The sequence below is a fragment of the Hylaeus anthracinus genome, unplaced genomic scaffold (assembly GCF_026225885.1).
Source record: "Hylaeus anthracinus isolate JK02 unplaced genomic scaffold, UHH_iyHylAnth1.0_haploid 4, whole genome shotgun sequence".
Lineage (NCBI taxonomy): Eukaryota > Metazoa > Arthropoda > Insecta > Hymenoptera > Colletidae > Hylaeus > Hylaeus anthracinus.
Genome location: NW_026535289.1, coordinates 7,796,001 through 7,813,714, shown reverse-complemented (window position 1 = coordinate 7,813,714; position 17,714 = coordinate 7,796,001). Strand labels below are relative to the sequence as shown.

The 17,714-nt window shown below is 42.5% G+C and overlaps 1 protein-coding gene across 1 annotated transcript in view; it reads right to left on the bottom strand.

Annotated features, from left to right (window-relative positions):
- The window catches only part of LOC128894947 (discoidin domain-containing receptor 2-like), a 232,764-nt gene that overhangs the window by 63,394 nt on the left and 151,656 nt on the right, over positions 1–17,714 (bottom strand). The window contains exon 7 of the mRNA XM_054157062.1: positions 9,945–10,176. Within this exon, the coding sequence (XP_054013037.1) occupies positions 9,945–10,176 (232 nt within the window). The remainder of the gene's footprint in view (positions 1–9,944; positions 10,177–17,714) is intronic.

The following is a 17,714-nucleotide window of genomic DNA, read 5'->3' as shown; positions in this document are numbered from 1 at the left end:
TCTCTCTCTCTCTCTCTCTCTCTCTCTCTCTCTCTCTCTCTCTCTCTTCTCTCTCTCTCTCTCTCTTCTCTCTCTCTCTGATTTAAATTGAATCATAAAATAAGCAAATAACGAAGATAATGAAATCATCCAACACCTTTGCAAAGGGAATGCTAATTCGTTCCCTGTTAATTTTGCTTAAAAAACGGTCCGTTTCGTGTTCATTAACGAGGACGGTCGTAGGGACCCAATATAAGAGGAAAGTATTCAGGACCAGTGCAATATCGTTACCGAGACCCCGATTCTGAGGTTATCGGTGAACAGATTGTCTCTAATCCTCCAGCTCGGATCTTTCCCCTGTTGCTCTGCCGAAGTACCGTGTAATTCGAGCGTCTTCTCGCGACCAACGAACGTCCTAGAATCACTTCCCTGACCTTTCCCACCGTTGTCGAAAGAGAAGAATACTTCAAATCCTAAACGATTCCCCCCTGCAGTTGTTCCTTATCCCCTCGAGGCCAGTGGATTAACTCTCAAAGAACAAGGCGTATCGAAAATGAACGCCGCAAATAAGTTGGGGTTAGGAAGGTGAGCCGGAAGATCTGGAGGGAATTAAGTGACGACACCGAAGCGGAGAATGCACAAGACGGCGTGAATTCCTGTCGGAGGCGACGGCAATTTTGGTTCTGACGCGGGTAAACCACGGGCAGACGAACAGCGCACGCAAATCGCCGACGACGACGGCGTCGACGAGTTGTACCTATTCGTTTTGCCGAAATGAATTTCCCCGGGTTCCGTAGCCGGACAATATTTCGAAAATCGAGCGAGAACAGAGCGACGTCACCAAAAAGGAACAAAATTCAGCCCCCTTCCTTTTCCGGGCCTCGGGGTGAGAGCCCTCGTCCGGATGGAAGCACTCACCGATCGAGCCTGCGCTCTGATGGAGTCGCCAAAAGGGAACAGAGAGAGGGAGGGACAAAAAAAAATGCCATCCAGACCTGGCCACCGGGGGATAAAAAGAGGACGAGGGAAAACCAGACGGAGATAGAGGAAGTGTGACCGTAGAAAATTGTTTCCAGGCCGCGCGGTAATCTGCTAATAGGGTGTCCACGTTCGGGCCGGTAATCCGTAATCCATCGATATCGGCTCCGATACTGTACGGGTGCTCGCACACTTAACGAGGCTCCCGTGTCGACCATAATTTATACACGTCTGCGTATGTTTGGCGAAATAATATGTTTACAATCCATACGAAAAGTTTCCATACGACTGATGTCAAAATTCTCGAGGAATTTACCCCTTCTTGAAATCAAAATATATGTGACGGGTCATCGTGTCTATTATGATTTATTATCTACGAGGAGAAACAAAATTAAGCAGGTACTTTTAACGAACTACATTTCGATTTCATAATGAAATAAAATTAAGAAACTCCGTCTGGCTATAAGGAAACTTTACTGTTCTACTGTGTGGCCTACGACAAATTTTCGTAAGCAAATTCCGTATCGATCGCGAATACAATTATTATGTTGTTGGATGTAGTCGGGCATGATCGTCGCGATATAAATTTTCGATAACAGGGTCGCGCTAGCGATTGTGAATTAAATACGTAACGATTTCCAATATTGGAAAACTAATTCGTGATGGCAGCTTCTTCAGACAAAGTCCGTAATTGGAAAGGGGATAGGGTGTAGGAATTTCTATGAGCTTGTATTCGTATTCTATATTAGTTGACTTTTCTGTGTAAATATATTTAGAAACAATAACATTCTGAAAGAATAGAACAGAATGGAATAGAAAGAATAACAATATGAAGAAGCTAAGAGAAATAAAACTAAACTGTTCACATCGATGATTGGAATTTGTCGAAATACTAACTTTTCCTTTTTCTGTTCATGTTACGAGGAAAATTTTCTAGTTTATCCGTGTCGCACATTGAATTTCCTCCGTGAGAGGTTCCGAAGCGCGGAGTAGAGAGAAGATAGAAATGTCTGGCGGCTCGGCCGCGTATAACTTTATTTCTCTCTTTAGTTTATCACCAGGATGAAACAAGAGAGCCTAACAGGATTTCCTTCCAGCTCGAGAGACCTTGTTGATTTTTCAAACGCCCCGCAAATCCGACGGATGGAAGGAACGATAAACTGCGCCGTCTAGTCGCTTCATATCGGATAACAGACTCCGTCGGCGTCTGACCATAAACACCCTTTAACTACTGGCTACGATACACCACTGTTTCTGTCCTCTGTTCCTGGCTGTCGTACTATTGAATTTTCAATCAGATGGTACGATATCCTTGCATTTGAGTCGAGAAACATAATCTGGAATTTTGTTGTTGTTTCCATGTAGTTACTAATATTTTACTGATACATCTAGTGCGATACTGCAATTTATCTGAGATTTTAATATGTAATCGGTTAAGGCGTTCGAAGGTCAAGCATCGACTTTTAATTTATGATATCGCCTCCTGCCCTTTGTTACGTTTGTCCGTATTAAATCCTCGTTTCGAGAATTACGTGCCCCTCCCTAGAGCACGCCTCGTTAGAGGGTGAAGCGTGACTACGCGCGATGGTTCTCAAAAAGTTTTCTCGTTGAGAAACTCGTTGCGCCCCCGAACCATTATTCCAGCGGCTCAGACTATTTTTCGAACGAGATTTCATACGCGGTAAGGATACGCTGGCCGAAGACTCGCCGGGGAAATTTTATTCACGATTAAAATGGCGGAGAACAGTCCTATAAACTTGACGACCCTCGAGCTAGCGGTATTTAATCGAGTCTTCTTCGCGGGGTTGAATTTTGAGAACCGTTTTAATAAAGCGATGCCATCAAAATTCACTTCGTCAGGCGAGCTTTGGCCGATAACTCTACGATCTCAACGATTCACTTTTTCGTCGTATTTTTCCATTTTCCTTTTTTTTTTTAAATTCAACGATTTTTTTCTATTTTTTTATTTTTAATTCCGCAGACTCGAGCAATATTATCGCGAACGAACGCGTCCAGTAATGACTGCCGCGTAATGACCGTGCGGCTCGGGGCCAGCAGCCGGGGCTGGTAATGGCGCACACCATATTGCAATTTGAATTTCGCTGAAATCAGTGGAAAAAGGGTGGCAAGCCCACGGAATGAATATGTTAATTGGCTTTGGAATTGGCTGTCCCTATCGGTGATTGATTAAAATTCGATACGTGCTGCCAGTCCCGCGACGATCGCCTGAGGGGTGGAACGGCGTCGGAACGGGTGGGTTGAGGGATGACTGGGACGGACGGGGCTCATGGAAGTTACTTTACGGATAAACGAGATTGAAATTTCGATGGAAATTATAGTAGGTAGCTGTGGACTTACGCGAGCGGTCGTCAAGTCAAACAAAACGACGTCGCCCGGTTAATCGCACGTTTTGACATTACTGGAGGCCATTAATCATTTTTCTTTCCTTTACGCCGTTGCAATTAATCCGATGAGGTGTGCATCAAATGGTGTTGATTTATATGTGAATATCATACAGAAATACTTGTCTTTATATACAATCAGTCCTATAAGTATTCGTGATTTCCATTGAAGAAATTTGTGTGAATTAAATGACAGATTTGACGTTACCAAATAAATGATTCATTATAAATATGTATATAAATAGATTTCACACATATTTATATTTATAATATAAATAATAAAAAATATATTTGGAAACCTATCAAATAATTTAGACGAATGTCTTCAATAGACATCAACGGTACGAATATTTATGGGATTGACAGCAGTTACGGATGAATAGATATTATTTTCTTTAGATAGCAAGGCTAACTATACATGAAGAATCAGATAAAGTCTTGTATAATTCAATTTAGAGACAGAGAATTGGGATTATTTTATATCAATTTTGAAACATACATAATATTCTTTGTCCCATAAAAATTGATAAATGTTTGTGATTTAAATTTAAAAAGTTTATTTCGTTAATTGAGTTTCTGGCCATAAATAAAGCTCGAGTCGTGGCGCATGCTATGAATGCAGCTGTAAGCGACACACCGGTGTAGTATAAAGGGTTAAAGACTGTAAGGCTGCACGATGACTCTATTCCGGCCTGGAGAAACGCGGATACGTGTGTTTCGCCCCATCTAGCACGGAACAACGGTACATGTTGACTTTCACCTACGGATTTATCGCGACACACCTCTGGGAATGTTATCATTGGGGAGCAACCGTGTCTTGTTTCTCGCGTGTAGTGTCCTCCTTTTGCTAGAATCCCGGCAGCACGAGCGATAAATCTCGCGCACGAAAATTACCACACTATAGGCACGTTTACGTGAAATCTCGTTCGGTTAAATAGTTTCCCGCGGAGCGAGAGCTATTCGAGGCACAGCCTTCGAAACATAAGCTGGAAAACTCTAACGAAATGTGATGCACGTTTTCCTCCATTCGATTCATGTCTTCCTCGTCCCTTATTTTACTGGATCGAGGTCGAGAAATTGTTAATAATATAAACAGTTTCCATTGCCTTGAATTTGATATTTTTTTTAATTGATAAATTCAGATAAATTCAGTCAAGATATATAAATTATACAGTATTTTGTCTGCAGCTATTACCTACACCATGGCTCCATAAACACACAATTGAAAGCTTCTAATTATGTAATTTTTTTGGAGATGTGTGGAATGATTTCCTCCCAGCTATCAGAGGTGATTCACTCGAAATATTTTCCCCTGGGATAATTGAATTTCTTGATTCTCATTTTATACTGAACGTAAGTGGAAAGACGCCGCAAATGAAGGCGGTGGTTCAGAGAGTTCCGTCGCTGGCGCCGGTACGTCGGCGTTAATGAAACACGTCCACCGTTGGCAATTGTCCCACCGCAGGCACGACAACGGGCACCCTAACGCAAAAGGAAGAGGTGGTATCTGGCTGGACTGCCGTATTCCGTTCCGGTTTCATCAGAATGCATCTATATACTGTCGCTGCTCCAGGCCTTTCACCATCCCCCTTTGAATCTAAATGGGGTGCCTCCTTTTCGGCTTAATTTGTCCGAGTCTTGTCAGCGTGAATTCATGATACATTTATCTTCGCGTGGTGAACAAAATGCTGTACTTTCATTTGAACGATAAACCATAAAAGTATTTTAAACGGGGAAATAGTTCTTCAAGGTGCTGTTAAATAACAAATATTCGCTACGCGACATGGAACTAATATGTCGGTTGCTTTTGACCCGACCGTAGGAAAGGAGGGTTAAAAATGTTAATTCTACATGTGAGAGTCCTCCAAAACTGTTTCACTTTAAGAAACGCTGCTTTAACACATTTTACGAACAGGAGGATAGATTCGCGAGGAAAATGGATGTAGACATGCTTTCCGGGGAAACATTGCTCGTTATACTTTTATCACGCGTGTTTATTCGCTCCCAGACATTCCACATCCCTCAGTTCGAAGCCCCTGAATACAAGTTATCCTGGATCCATACGTGTTCCCTCGTAAACCGTTCGGTAGAACCACTTGGAAATGTTTTCTCGCCCCCGGATCTCTCCTCTTTTCGTTCTTATTTAATATATCGCGGGGAGAGGGACGGCAAAGGAAATCGCGACGGCATGGAAATGTTCCGTACGGTCGATCGGAAACGGAAAAGCCGTTTCTCGTTTCGCCTTCCAGTTGCCCGTTCACCCCTTATTCGTGGGAGTGGCGACTACTTCTGCCGTAGAAAAATGCCTGCGGAGCGCCGGGTCACGTACAACGGGGCGATAACACAGTCGTTTTGCTTTTCCCCTTTTTTCATCTACGTCTGTTCTCGTCTCTCTCGTTTCCGCTGCAGCCTGTCGGTTTCGTTCACCGTCAGGCTCTTTCGTTCTTCCTGGTTGTATTCAAAGTGCAAGGAGTAAAGGAAAAGAGCCGGTGCACAAAGATCACATGCCGCCCAGATTGAGGCTGCAGGGTAAACGTTCGTGTTCTCTCTTATCCTCCTCTAACTTCCGTTTCCTCTTAAATCCTCCCTTCTCGCTCTATCCGCGACCACTCCCGCCCCCTCAGACACGGATTAAGATTCCGTAGTCCCCTAGGCCACTAGTACTGCGAGCTGCGTATACGTATAATGTAAATAGGGGTGCGATCGGGTAATACACTTCGTGTATATATGTATTTGTAGGGAATTTACTACAGCAAAGAGAAACACAATGCATCCTGATATTAGTAATGATTGAAGGGAATATTTCAGGTGGAAAAGTCTCAGAGATTTGATGACGCTATTTTTTTAAAAAGCTATAAATTTCGATCAGCTAGGCACTGAATTATTCTGGTTTCAAAAATTCCATAAGTACGATTCAGATTTTTTTCACTCATTAATCGTACAGTGCATATTGATCGAATCTTTGGTTGAATACGAACTAAATGTAGACAGCGGGCAGATTTTGTTTGTCCTATGTAAGAGACCCTGGTTTCCCCCTCATTCGTACGCTCCTACGTGGCTTTCTCGCGCGGGCTGAATCCAAGCTGCTCTCTCGCTTTGAGCAAATCTGCGTGAAAATGGGAAGAACGTCTGGGTACGAAGCTCGATGAAGAATGAAGGGGATGGGGGTATGTTATGTGTACTCGAAACAGCGGCTGTGTATGCGTTTTCAAGAGAGACAACGCGAATAGGAGAGAATCAGCAAGCCATGGAGAACATCTGAAAGCTTTCGATGACAACGGGGTCTCGTTGAATAACGAGGATCCAGCATACTCGCGAGTGGAACTTGGTCCGAAGTTGAGAATAACTTTCCGAGGATAGCAGAGTCAACCTGGAATTAAACGTTGATTGAACAAAATTAATGATGCAGTATTTGTCGATTGCTAATTAGACTTTTAGACAAACAGTGTACCGAAATAAAAATCCACGTTTTACTATAAACATGGACACCACGTACCATAGACGGGAAACATTCGTTTATCGATCGACGCGAATCGACACTATTGATAAAGACAAAGTGTTCCGTCCATTTACGGTTAGACACGCAATTCATGGTCCGTTCTCGAGAAATTGAAAAATGGTCTGCGCTCGTTACGATTGATTATAACCACGCTGTTTCGACGAGTGGAATAAATGCAGTCGGTTTATTGTGCATCCATTAAAATTCCATTTGCCGATACGGGTCGTGGTTAGAGAACAAAAGTCAGTCTGGTTCTCGCCGGACTATTGACGTGTTTACCAATTTATTCTCCGATCGCGCTACTCGATAATTATTAACAAATAACGTGACACCATGGAAGGTGAAAGTATATAGCGAAGATTAGGAATTCTCAGAGTTTATCTGCTCTCACATATTGATAAAGAAGGGGATAGGTTTCTCTAACAATTATTATTAATTGAAGAGGAATAACAATAACTTTCATTTTAATATTGATTTAAATAGAATCCTACATTGTATTAAATATTTCACAAATCAATCACAACCTTTCGATCGGTGTCCAATGCATCGATAATGATAACATTCTCCTCATCTCGTGATCCCGACGCCACGTTCAGACGTATGAACTTCATCCCCGTCATTATCGCGAGTGACCGTCTCGGTCCCATCGAATGCAACCGCTCGCATGAGCACGTAATAATAATTTAAGGCGACGGCTCGAAGAGCCTGTTCCCAGTAATTTCATCGTCGTCGGTAAATCGCTTTACCGGCGTGATGTATTTTGACGAGCTAATGGATATCGCGTACAGATTATCATGCTAAAGAGACGTTAATTAACACGTCGCCCGTTGTAACGGCCGTTTACACTGGTTACAGGGCACTGCCCGATACGATACAGATACGTCTACTCGACGGCAACCCGGGGTTGGAGACACACTATCCGGGAATGCAAATGGCGAACGGCCTCGGGGCTATCGAGACGAAAGCATGTTCTCGTGAAATGGTGGACTTCACTGATTTCCGTTTCTCTGTTTCCTTTCGTTGTATTTACAGCATTTAAACGAAGGATCTAGTTTTAAAACTAATCGTGAGAGTAAAATTTGGTCAATATGTGCTTTTTACACTTAAAAAGAGGATGATATTATATATAAAGAAAAACACCGAAATATTTGTCCATATCTGAAGCAATAGTAACATTTATAAGTTTAAAGATGACTCAAAGCCAAGGGTTGAAACCTTCTAACAAATAAAGCTCTTTTTGACGTCTTCATCTACATAATAAACGAGTCCTATACAAGCTAGCCAGAAAATACCAAGCTTCATTAAAATTTATCAGATCAAACGATAATTTGAACGAGTATGTAAGAGTTAGAATTTAGGTTTACGCTGTTTAGAAGGCATTGAACGCAATGTGAATATTTCTACTCGGCGAGAACCAGGTTACGGAGAATACACCAGACCAAGAATACAAATGGCGGACAGCCTCAGGGCTATCGGTACGAAAGCTTCCGCGATACGCGCAGATTTCCCCGTTCAAAAGAATGGAATTACGCCGACGACGCTTTGTCCCGGCCAGCATAAGATGAACCTGTAATCCGTTTTCTTGACGAGAGCAATTATAAAGAGTGGCACCGCATTAATTCTGTCGGCCAGGGTCTACCGCCGTGAAATTGCTTTACAATTGGTCCATCGTAAGGTAAACGCGTCAGTAATCGACGATGACCCAGTCATGGACACTTCCTGTACTATTGCTTACATTATCAAGCTTACATCTCATCAAAACTTTTTCTGTCATTCTCAACATACTTGATAACGCTTACAGGACGTGCAACGAAGACGATCAACGACGTGTATTTGTAAATGAAGTTCCAATGGGTAAACACGGCGGAAGATTGGATACGACGCACCGACATCGAACAGCAAGTTCGCGTCGAAGATCGATCTTAATCGAGAGTGAATTTAATTTCGTTCGCCGGCTCCATACCGATAATATTTGCCCGAGAGTCGCATGAAATCTGAAAAAGAACCGAACCTGCGGATGAGTTCGTCGAACTCGGGACTGAATCGTCGATCCCAGAATTCCATGACTTTTCTTTCGTATATAACCATAAGAATTGGTTCGGAGAAATTAATTAAATTTCGTTGGTATTCGCGTATGATTTGAGATATGAATCTTGATTAATTGATCGATAGAACAATTTTAAAAATAATTTTTGTGTTATCGGTTACAAGAAGACAGTCCTTAAACTGGACCCAGAGCGTGTCTGACCATATACAATCCACTACTACTTACAAGTGCTGTCGAATACATTTCCTTGCACCAAAATCAAATAATTTCTTTTTGTATCTCTCCATAACTTGATATACGTGAAATAATAGTAAACCCGTATTAATATTATCTCCATATCCTTTGGCAATAAGGACAGAACGAGGGTTGTTACACGATCTGAAGAGACGCTTACATAAAATGCGCAATATTCTAGAACAACAATCCTTGGCATCTCATAAACACACCACCAGCGAGGTAAATTGCTGCGGCATATTGCGTAAGTTCCAAGCGAACAAACTCCAGCTAGCTTTACGCTATGGCACGATGCAAGTTGCATCTGGAGACATTGTTATGATACCGTGCGCCGTGTAACGCGGTTGGTCCCTAACCTTCTCGCGCTCATTTCTCAAAATACTTCTTGCCACCTTCTAACGTGACGAAGCAAGAACTATTTTGATAGATATTCTGTACTTATACAATGGCAAGATTATTATATGTGACGGTGAGCAAGGCCGGAAAATTACACACTGGAACCAAATGAAGACTAATAGCTACATTGTGAATTACTCCAACAAGATTTCGTACCCCAATGAGGTCAAGGGGATGAAAAATTCCTAGTGTAACGAGACCCAACGATCGATTACGGCCAGTCCAAGCAAATCGGACGACACCGCGTATCCCACGAGCGTCGCATTCATAACGAATGTAAAAGAGGCAGTCAGTCACGAACACGAGTGGCTGCGAACTCGGGACGAGGAGGGATGGTCGGGTTAGGGTGGAAAAAAAGTCCGACGCGAATCGATCGGCAGCCGACAGCAGCCAGCAGGTATGTACGTACCTCCATGCCACGTCGATTTCTCCATCGCACCCACTTGTTGAACCCGGGTCGCCAATATTCGACGAAGTACTCTTCGGTGTACTCGACCCCGTGGCCGTTCCCGTATCTACCCTGGGTCCTGGTAGACGTTAGTACACGTGGGTTGTGCAGATTCACCTCCAAGTACTCCTTGCCCTCCTTCGTGACCATATTTTTCGGGCACCAGGCGCCGCCGCCCTTGTCTTGTCTCAGCCTGAGAAACCGAGGAATTACGGGCAAGAATTATTACGACGGTTCCGGCGCAGAAATATTCTCGTTGCACGAGCATATTCCACATTTACGAGGGAATCACGTGCATCATACACATACACACACACACACACGCATATATACATGTATACTACAGGCGCATGTCCGACAAGAATACACGGAGAATCTTTAACGCGGTACCTCTCGTAAACAGAGATACCGAGCTTTGGTTGTTCATTGAATAAGCAATAAGGATGATATTTAGAGAGGCACTCCCGGTTGTCTTGAAGGAATTGCTTTTTCTTGCAACTGGAAAGTAGAATGCATATTTAAAGTCTCGACTTTGATAATCGTTTGTATTAGATGAATGGAGTCATCTGTGAAGTTTTGATAAATTCTGGACTATGGTATGATGAAGTATTTTTTGCTGTATTGAAAGGAAGAAAGAAAAAACATAAAAAGTGAAATTTTATTTGCCTGCAATTAGAATAGAAAATGTATGCTGTTTGAGTTTCTCAGAGTATCGTGTATACATTTATGCTGACACAGAGAATTGTCAATCAAGTATAATCGGCTGGTCTCTTAGATTAATGAATATCAAGAAACCGACTATACGATTCTTCAAATATTTTAACTATTTTCTTTTTGAGTTCCCTAATTTCAAAGCTTCAAACCGGAATGTCCTATCAAGAGGAACGTGCTTATACCTTTCTCTTGCTCACCTCTTCCCCCTTCTTCAATTATAGGAGAATATATTCTCCCCCCTACCGGTTTTCCAATACGCGAGGCGTAAAAAAATAATTAATGAATCCTCTTTTTCTGCGGTGCTCGTTCCGCACGCTGGTTCCACATGGGTATCGACGGGGTGTTCGTGTATAAATTAATGACGCCTGGATTGATTTACGAGCGATCGTTTAACCGGGGGGGCTTTTTTCACTATCGATTTCGAGTTATTTATAATCGTTTATGTGTATCGAGCAGCTTTCTGCCATAATGGCTTTCGACGCGTTGAGTGTGGAATGCAACGATGGAAAAAATAAAGAGAGAGAGGGAGGGGGGAGTGTGTGTGTGAGAGAGAGAGAGAGAGAGTGACAGCAATCGGTGTTTAATCATCGCGCGGCGGTTCTGACCCATTTACATCGTCGCCGAGAACAACGGGGAAAAGCAGTTTCGATTGCTGCCCCCTGCATCCCGCAGTCGTCCAGGCGTGCAGCATTATTATGGATGTTCCACTATGTACACCCGTGCAGCTTGATGAGCGTAACGCGTTCAATCTTCGACGAGTGTTCCAGCTGAAAAAATTCTCTGGGGAACGCTCGTTCCGACGAGTTGCGTATTCAAGATTTCAGTTCCGAATCATTTGCGAAACGTGAATTGAAGGTTGCGTACCATGTTAACAATTTATTAGGTATAATCCATTCGATCGTTTATGACACTAGCTTAGGTAGAAATGTTTATCTGTTTTCGAAGTAATACGAACCTAACCAGAGTCCTTTGTGTTCATCGAATTATTATAATTTGAACTCGTCTATAAACAAGGACTCCAAAATTCAAGCTTCTGATAATGGAAAGGAGTTTTTTTTTTCAAAATAACACACGCATATTTTGTTTTGGAACACCAAGAATAATGTCGAGCACGAAATGCGTTTTTAATTCAACGCCCGGAGAATGTAGTAAAAACACGAGTCGTAAAAACTGTTTTTCTATTGTTCAGAAAATTTCAAACATATTTTCTCTCACATTATTTATAATACCACGGGACAACTTTTATAAAGAAGCATATTCTCGATAAAAAAAAAAACGTACCTCTCGTGGTCTATTTTAATTAAAAGCACCCGTTGAAAATTTATGTAACTAACATTGTCACAATTTTTGTGAAGGATCGTGTTCTATAGAGACATGTAAAATATGTCTCCCGTAGTATTTTATGCTCATTAAAAAAACCCATTAAAAAAGTTCTTTGTCGGCAGTAGTAAAAACATTGAAAAAGATCGTAGAAAGTAACCAATTTTACAAATTGGAGCAACTCAGATTTCTTGGTGTAATCGATACAGTTTTGTGCATCGTCATTTATCATTTTTCATTTTACTTCTGTTCAGAGTAATACGAAATATCCAATTTGAGTACACCCCCTCGAGTGAGGGACATGTACTGGTTTTGAAAAATTATGTAAAGCGATTTCCTTACAAAAACTAAAAATTTAATTCTACTTCAAGGAGTCCGGGATGCTACTCTGTATTTATCAGTGAGATCCACGCGAAGATGAAGCTTGAGAGATACTGTGTTGGGGTATACGTGTGCGCGTGTAATTCCAGCTAAAAATAACGCGACCCGATAACAAGATCGCATTATGTACGGCATGGAGATTCTTCGGCCGATAAGAAAGCTGCCCGAGTTTAATTTCAAGCTCTATTTACCGTGCAACCGGTTTTCGGAATTAAGGATATCGGCGAACGAGCAAACCGTGTACTCCGAGTGGCTTATTATCACTCGCTGTGGTTCAGTCACTAACTGGAGTGGGCTTTGGGTGACTTATCAGCCGCGGCTCTGATACAATTTCCTTGATTTTCAAAGCTCGTTATCACGGTAATCGCCTCGAAATGAAATTCTTTCTTCCAGTGATCCTTTTTTCCCCTGATATCGCGCGGATTCCCTTCGCCAATTAAAATTAATGAAACCTGACCCCGCCGCGGGCGAATCGTGCCCCCGACAGCCTGTAACTCTTTATTTTGCGTTCTCCTCATGCGAACGATAGCTCGTTACTTTGTTGATGTGAATATCGTTCAAAAAATCTGAGAAATTAGTTTAAGAGATTGTCCTTGCAATCCCAAAGGAATAAAAAAATTATTGCATCCATTGGTCATTATTTTTATTGATGAGTGAATTTAAATTAACAAGGCTCCCATCCAATAATCAATGTTACGGTAGTGAAGGTTTCGCTATGTTTCAGAAACTGAAAGAAATTATTCAAGTTTCATCCAGAACTCGTGAAAGGAACGCGATAATTGCGAAGAAATTTTCTCTGATGAAAAGTCTAGGTATCGACCAGTTTACTTTGGACGTGTCCCCGAAGGCTAATGCCGCGAGTGGTCGTAACCATCGGCGTACTCTGTGGTAGCTACACTCCGTTCCAGACAGACGCGTGTATGCGTGACACAAAGCGGCAGAGAATCTCCATGGAAATATTTCAGCTGGTTCGGTCGTCGAGCACTATCATACAGGCGGCATGCCCGCATGTAAACAATAGACCGAGCGAAACCCACTGAAAGCGTTTGCGGTTAATTAGGCAGCAATGCTGTTAACAATGTCCTGGCTTCGTCCTCCCCCCCCCCTCTTCAACCCCTTTTCGTCTATCCGCAGACCTACGTCGCGCAAGCCGAAATTCCCCGCAACGTAGCCGTCCTCGGTCAAGATTTCGTCCGAATAAAGTTATTACCGACCTTCCTTCGTCGACTGATCCCGTGATCGCCTCGAGTTCGCTAATTGTCTGCCGTTCCTGCGAGCTAATTACACGAGCAAGGAAATTAGCCGCGACATGGGGAACGGAATCGTTGAAAATTTCGACGTCTGTTGGCCCTGCACTGCTATTCAAAGGAACGTTTTTATCACTATTTCGACGAACCCTTTCCGATAGAATGGAGTTCTGAAAAACTCCAGAGATGTGTGTTTTGTTATCCCATTCTCTGTATATTTACGGGGCAGTGCTTTTCAAGCTTCGTCTCTTCGATAAAAGAAGTGCCTGCTACAATGCCTTACTCGTCGTGCAAATAAAACATCAAAAAGTGTTTAGGTAGAATTTTTAGGAGAAATTTTATTATCGTGCACTTTCTTGAAACCACTTGAACAACATATATCTGTAAATCGTAACGATACTAATTTAATTTAATAGATTCTATATATTTCAACGCATATCTAACCATACAAAATTCGTCCTCGTAAAACGTGCAAGAACTTTAACAAACCTGTTAGTTTATAGACTGAGACTTCCAGCATTTCACAGCTACCGGGAGAATCGCGAGGGACGATAAAATCGTCAGTTATGATACTGCCACGAGCATTGTAATCGTTCTTTAAGAAGCACACAATCCGTCCGCGTTTACGTAATCGGCTCATGGCGGGCAAACAAGTTTAAAGTGGCTGGTATGATACCGACTCCGTTACAGCAGTTCCTTTCGTTAATAGCGCCATCAGCGTGGCCAGATGCTCCCGTAAGTTGGCCGTAATAACGAAAGAAAATGGTGTTCCAGGAATCGTAGGAATTCCCTTACGTGCCCTCCTCGAACCGGAAAAATTTGTAGCGCGGGAAGCGCTAGAATCGCCTCGTTTCGAGGAGGAAAGACGTTAAAGAAGTTCGGAACGTACCGGATAGGGTCCAGAACTACGAGTATTTAATCATAAACTTCCACGAGCCCTCGTAAACAGAAACCGTAACAGCCACATGTAATTACATCGTGACACTCAGCTGTGGAATAAAATACCCGATATCGCCCAATAATGGCGTCTCAGATACTATATTGGTTGTAACTGCGTTTCGATAAAAAGTTAACTGTTATACATTTGTATAAGTACATAGAAATATTAAAAAACTGAATTGAGGACGCTACTCTATACCTAGATAAGTGAAAGAGAACAAACGTAGTTCACACTAAATCTACCGACGCTCATTCGTAACTATTTCTATCGTGTTAGGACAAATGACTAGTGTTAGAGACACTCTTTTCAATTAAATGGAAAAAACATTTTACGTAGAACTAGATTGAATAACGCATGAAACAATTGTATATGATTCACGAATAGCATGTAAGAACTATATACAAAAATTTTAAAACGGTTATTTGATCAGTCGTGGTTAATGTTAAGGATCATGAAATCGACTCTGAATCCAAATATAAGAAGAAACAAATTGTGAAATCTATTTATTAAAGAGTTATCTTGTCACTGAATCCAGCAGTGAGAAGGTAAGTAGAGCACGTTAGATCTGATTGAAACAAATTCGTCAGTCCCCGATCAAACGCGAACCGTTTATTTACCGTACCAGGAGAAGCTTTCAGTTTCACGCGCAATTAGGATCACGGCCACGGTATTTTACGGGGAGTAACTCCGCTATCGGGAGAATTCTAATTTCTAGGGAATTAGTTACGGACTTCGATCCTAATAGGAAGCCAATAGTCCCGATGAAATGTACGGTAGCAGCCCAGGAACCAACCGACCGAGCAACCAGCCTTATGGGTGGGGTGTTCCAAAGTAGCCTCGCTGAGAAATGCGCCAAAGTGGAAGCCCGGCCGACCAGAGGCATTACGGTGCCTCATCAGTCGAAAGGTGCATTAGCATTGCTAATGACCTGCGATCGTTACCGGCACACGCCGCAGCAACCATCTTCGCCGCTCTCCGTCTGGGGCGCGTTTGTTATTTGAAAATGGGCCACCACGAACGGCCACGATCCTAGCACCTCGAACGAAAGATGCATGAACCAAGGTTAAGCAACCCATTGCAACGCTGCAAGGTCGCGTGTCACAATTATTACTTCGGTTGAAAACAAAGAAAACATTATAGGAAACTTTCTGTTTTGTATCACATTATTAGCAGCACAAAGTGTAGTAGACACCCAGAAGTTTCTTTCGAACTTTAATTAATTTTTGATGAACTGGAGTATACACAATATAAATATATCCCTGGTTCAAAAATTCCTTTTCTTCTTAAGGAAAGTGTTCCACAGAGTCCTAGTGTTCTAACAGAAAATTGAATATCCAGCAACCGTAAATAATAAATTAATAAATTCCTCTTAGAATCGAGGGCTCGAAATAGCACCGACAGAGAGCAATGCAATCAGCAATTTTTAAGCGAGACGATAGCACGGCCACCTTCTTCCTCCTTACTCCTGGAGGAGTGCCGATATTCAGGACACGGCCGCAGACCACTCGCTTTCTTTTATTATCCGGTGCCGTACGTGCAGCTCGACCACTCATCGCGACGACGATGAGTCCTCCCTCGTCCCTCGACGCGAGGCGTTCAGCGGTTGGTAAAAACTAATTAAATTTTTCCATAATACGGCAATTTCGATGATAACGCCGCAGTCCGTCGAGGGAATTATGAAAATGCTTGAAAAGTCGTGCGAGCACCGGTGAAACGGTGCAGCGTTACAGGACATTATGCCGTGCCGTATGAGCAATACGGCCGGAGGATTAATGCTCTCGCTAATTAGACGCGAAACGACCGACGATTACGTTACAGGACGCCCTCGAGAAGACGAAGCGCACCGTGTTGCAGAAATTGCACCCGAAAATATGTATTCCAGTCTAACGAGCTGTTCTGGCCGACGACGCGTTGCGCCAACGGATACTAAAGTGTTCGGACAAATGTGTAACAAACTATTCTATTCACTAATCAAAAAGATAATAATACGACTATTTCACTAATCAAAAAGATAATAATCTTAATATGGTTGAAACGTGTACTCTTCTAAATCATATAGCACCCAGTGACTGCCTACTTCGTTTACATTTTTTATTTCCGAGCATCGACGATAATTTTAACAATTCGCTCGAAGATCCTCACTTTGCCATCTCTATCATTAAATTTCCGCCCTCAAGTAACAATCGCGATACCATTTCAGAGGGGGAGGGGGGCTCCATTTTGAGAAACCTCATTTTCTGTTTGTCTGTCACGACGGCTTAAAAGCTTTCCATTTCAAACATCCGCGATGTCGTGGATCCAGGTGATTGACGCGTCGAGAATTTTCAAGACGATTTACGAATAGGTGGAAGCGAGACGGACAGAGGAAAGAGTCGAGGGGGGTAGGGGAAACGGCTCTATTTATTGACAAGTGCTCCGTATCGAGATCCACGGATCGCTTCGAAATGGAAGCAGAATCAATCCGTGCCGTTCCATCGAGCATCGCTGTCATTCAGTATAAGCTTTAATATCGATGGCGCCGGTGTACCCCGAGCTTTTTCCTCGCCGTTCTTCGAACGAGGCCGTGCTTTCCAGGTCTGCCGCTCGAGCGTGTACGTGCAAGAGTAAAAAAAAAAAGGAGCGATCGAGCTCGCATAAAATCGCACGGGGTGGGGGGGGGGGGGGCAGTTGGAATTTTCATGGACCATTTCGCTGATGGCATATTCGACAGCATTTTTGACATACTTGATAACCGTGTGTGAGTGAATGCGACAAGGCACTGAAACCAAAACGGTACTTTAGCAGATGTAACCAATGGTACTGTGTAAGTTGTCTAATTCAATCTTTATAATTAGAGGAAGGAGGAACTAATTTCTCGATAAAATTGATTTCTGTTACGATAGTTAATCCCGAGATTGCAGTAAAAACATTGATAATAATTTAGTGATGTTTAAAAGTTTAAAGGACATTAGTTGATAGTACATGTTTGAAATAGCTTCAGTGTTATGAGAACCAGCACATGCCATAAGTAGAGAAGGTGGTGTTCGGCATGCCTTGGCTTAAAAGCGTGCCTTTTCAATGATACAGATTCCACCCCTTCGGAATCACATTTTTACATCAAATAAAACGGTGAAAATCTTACACATCCCA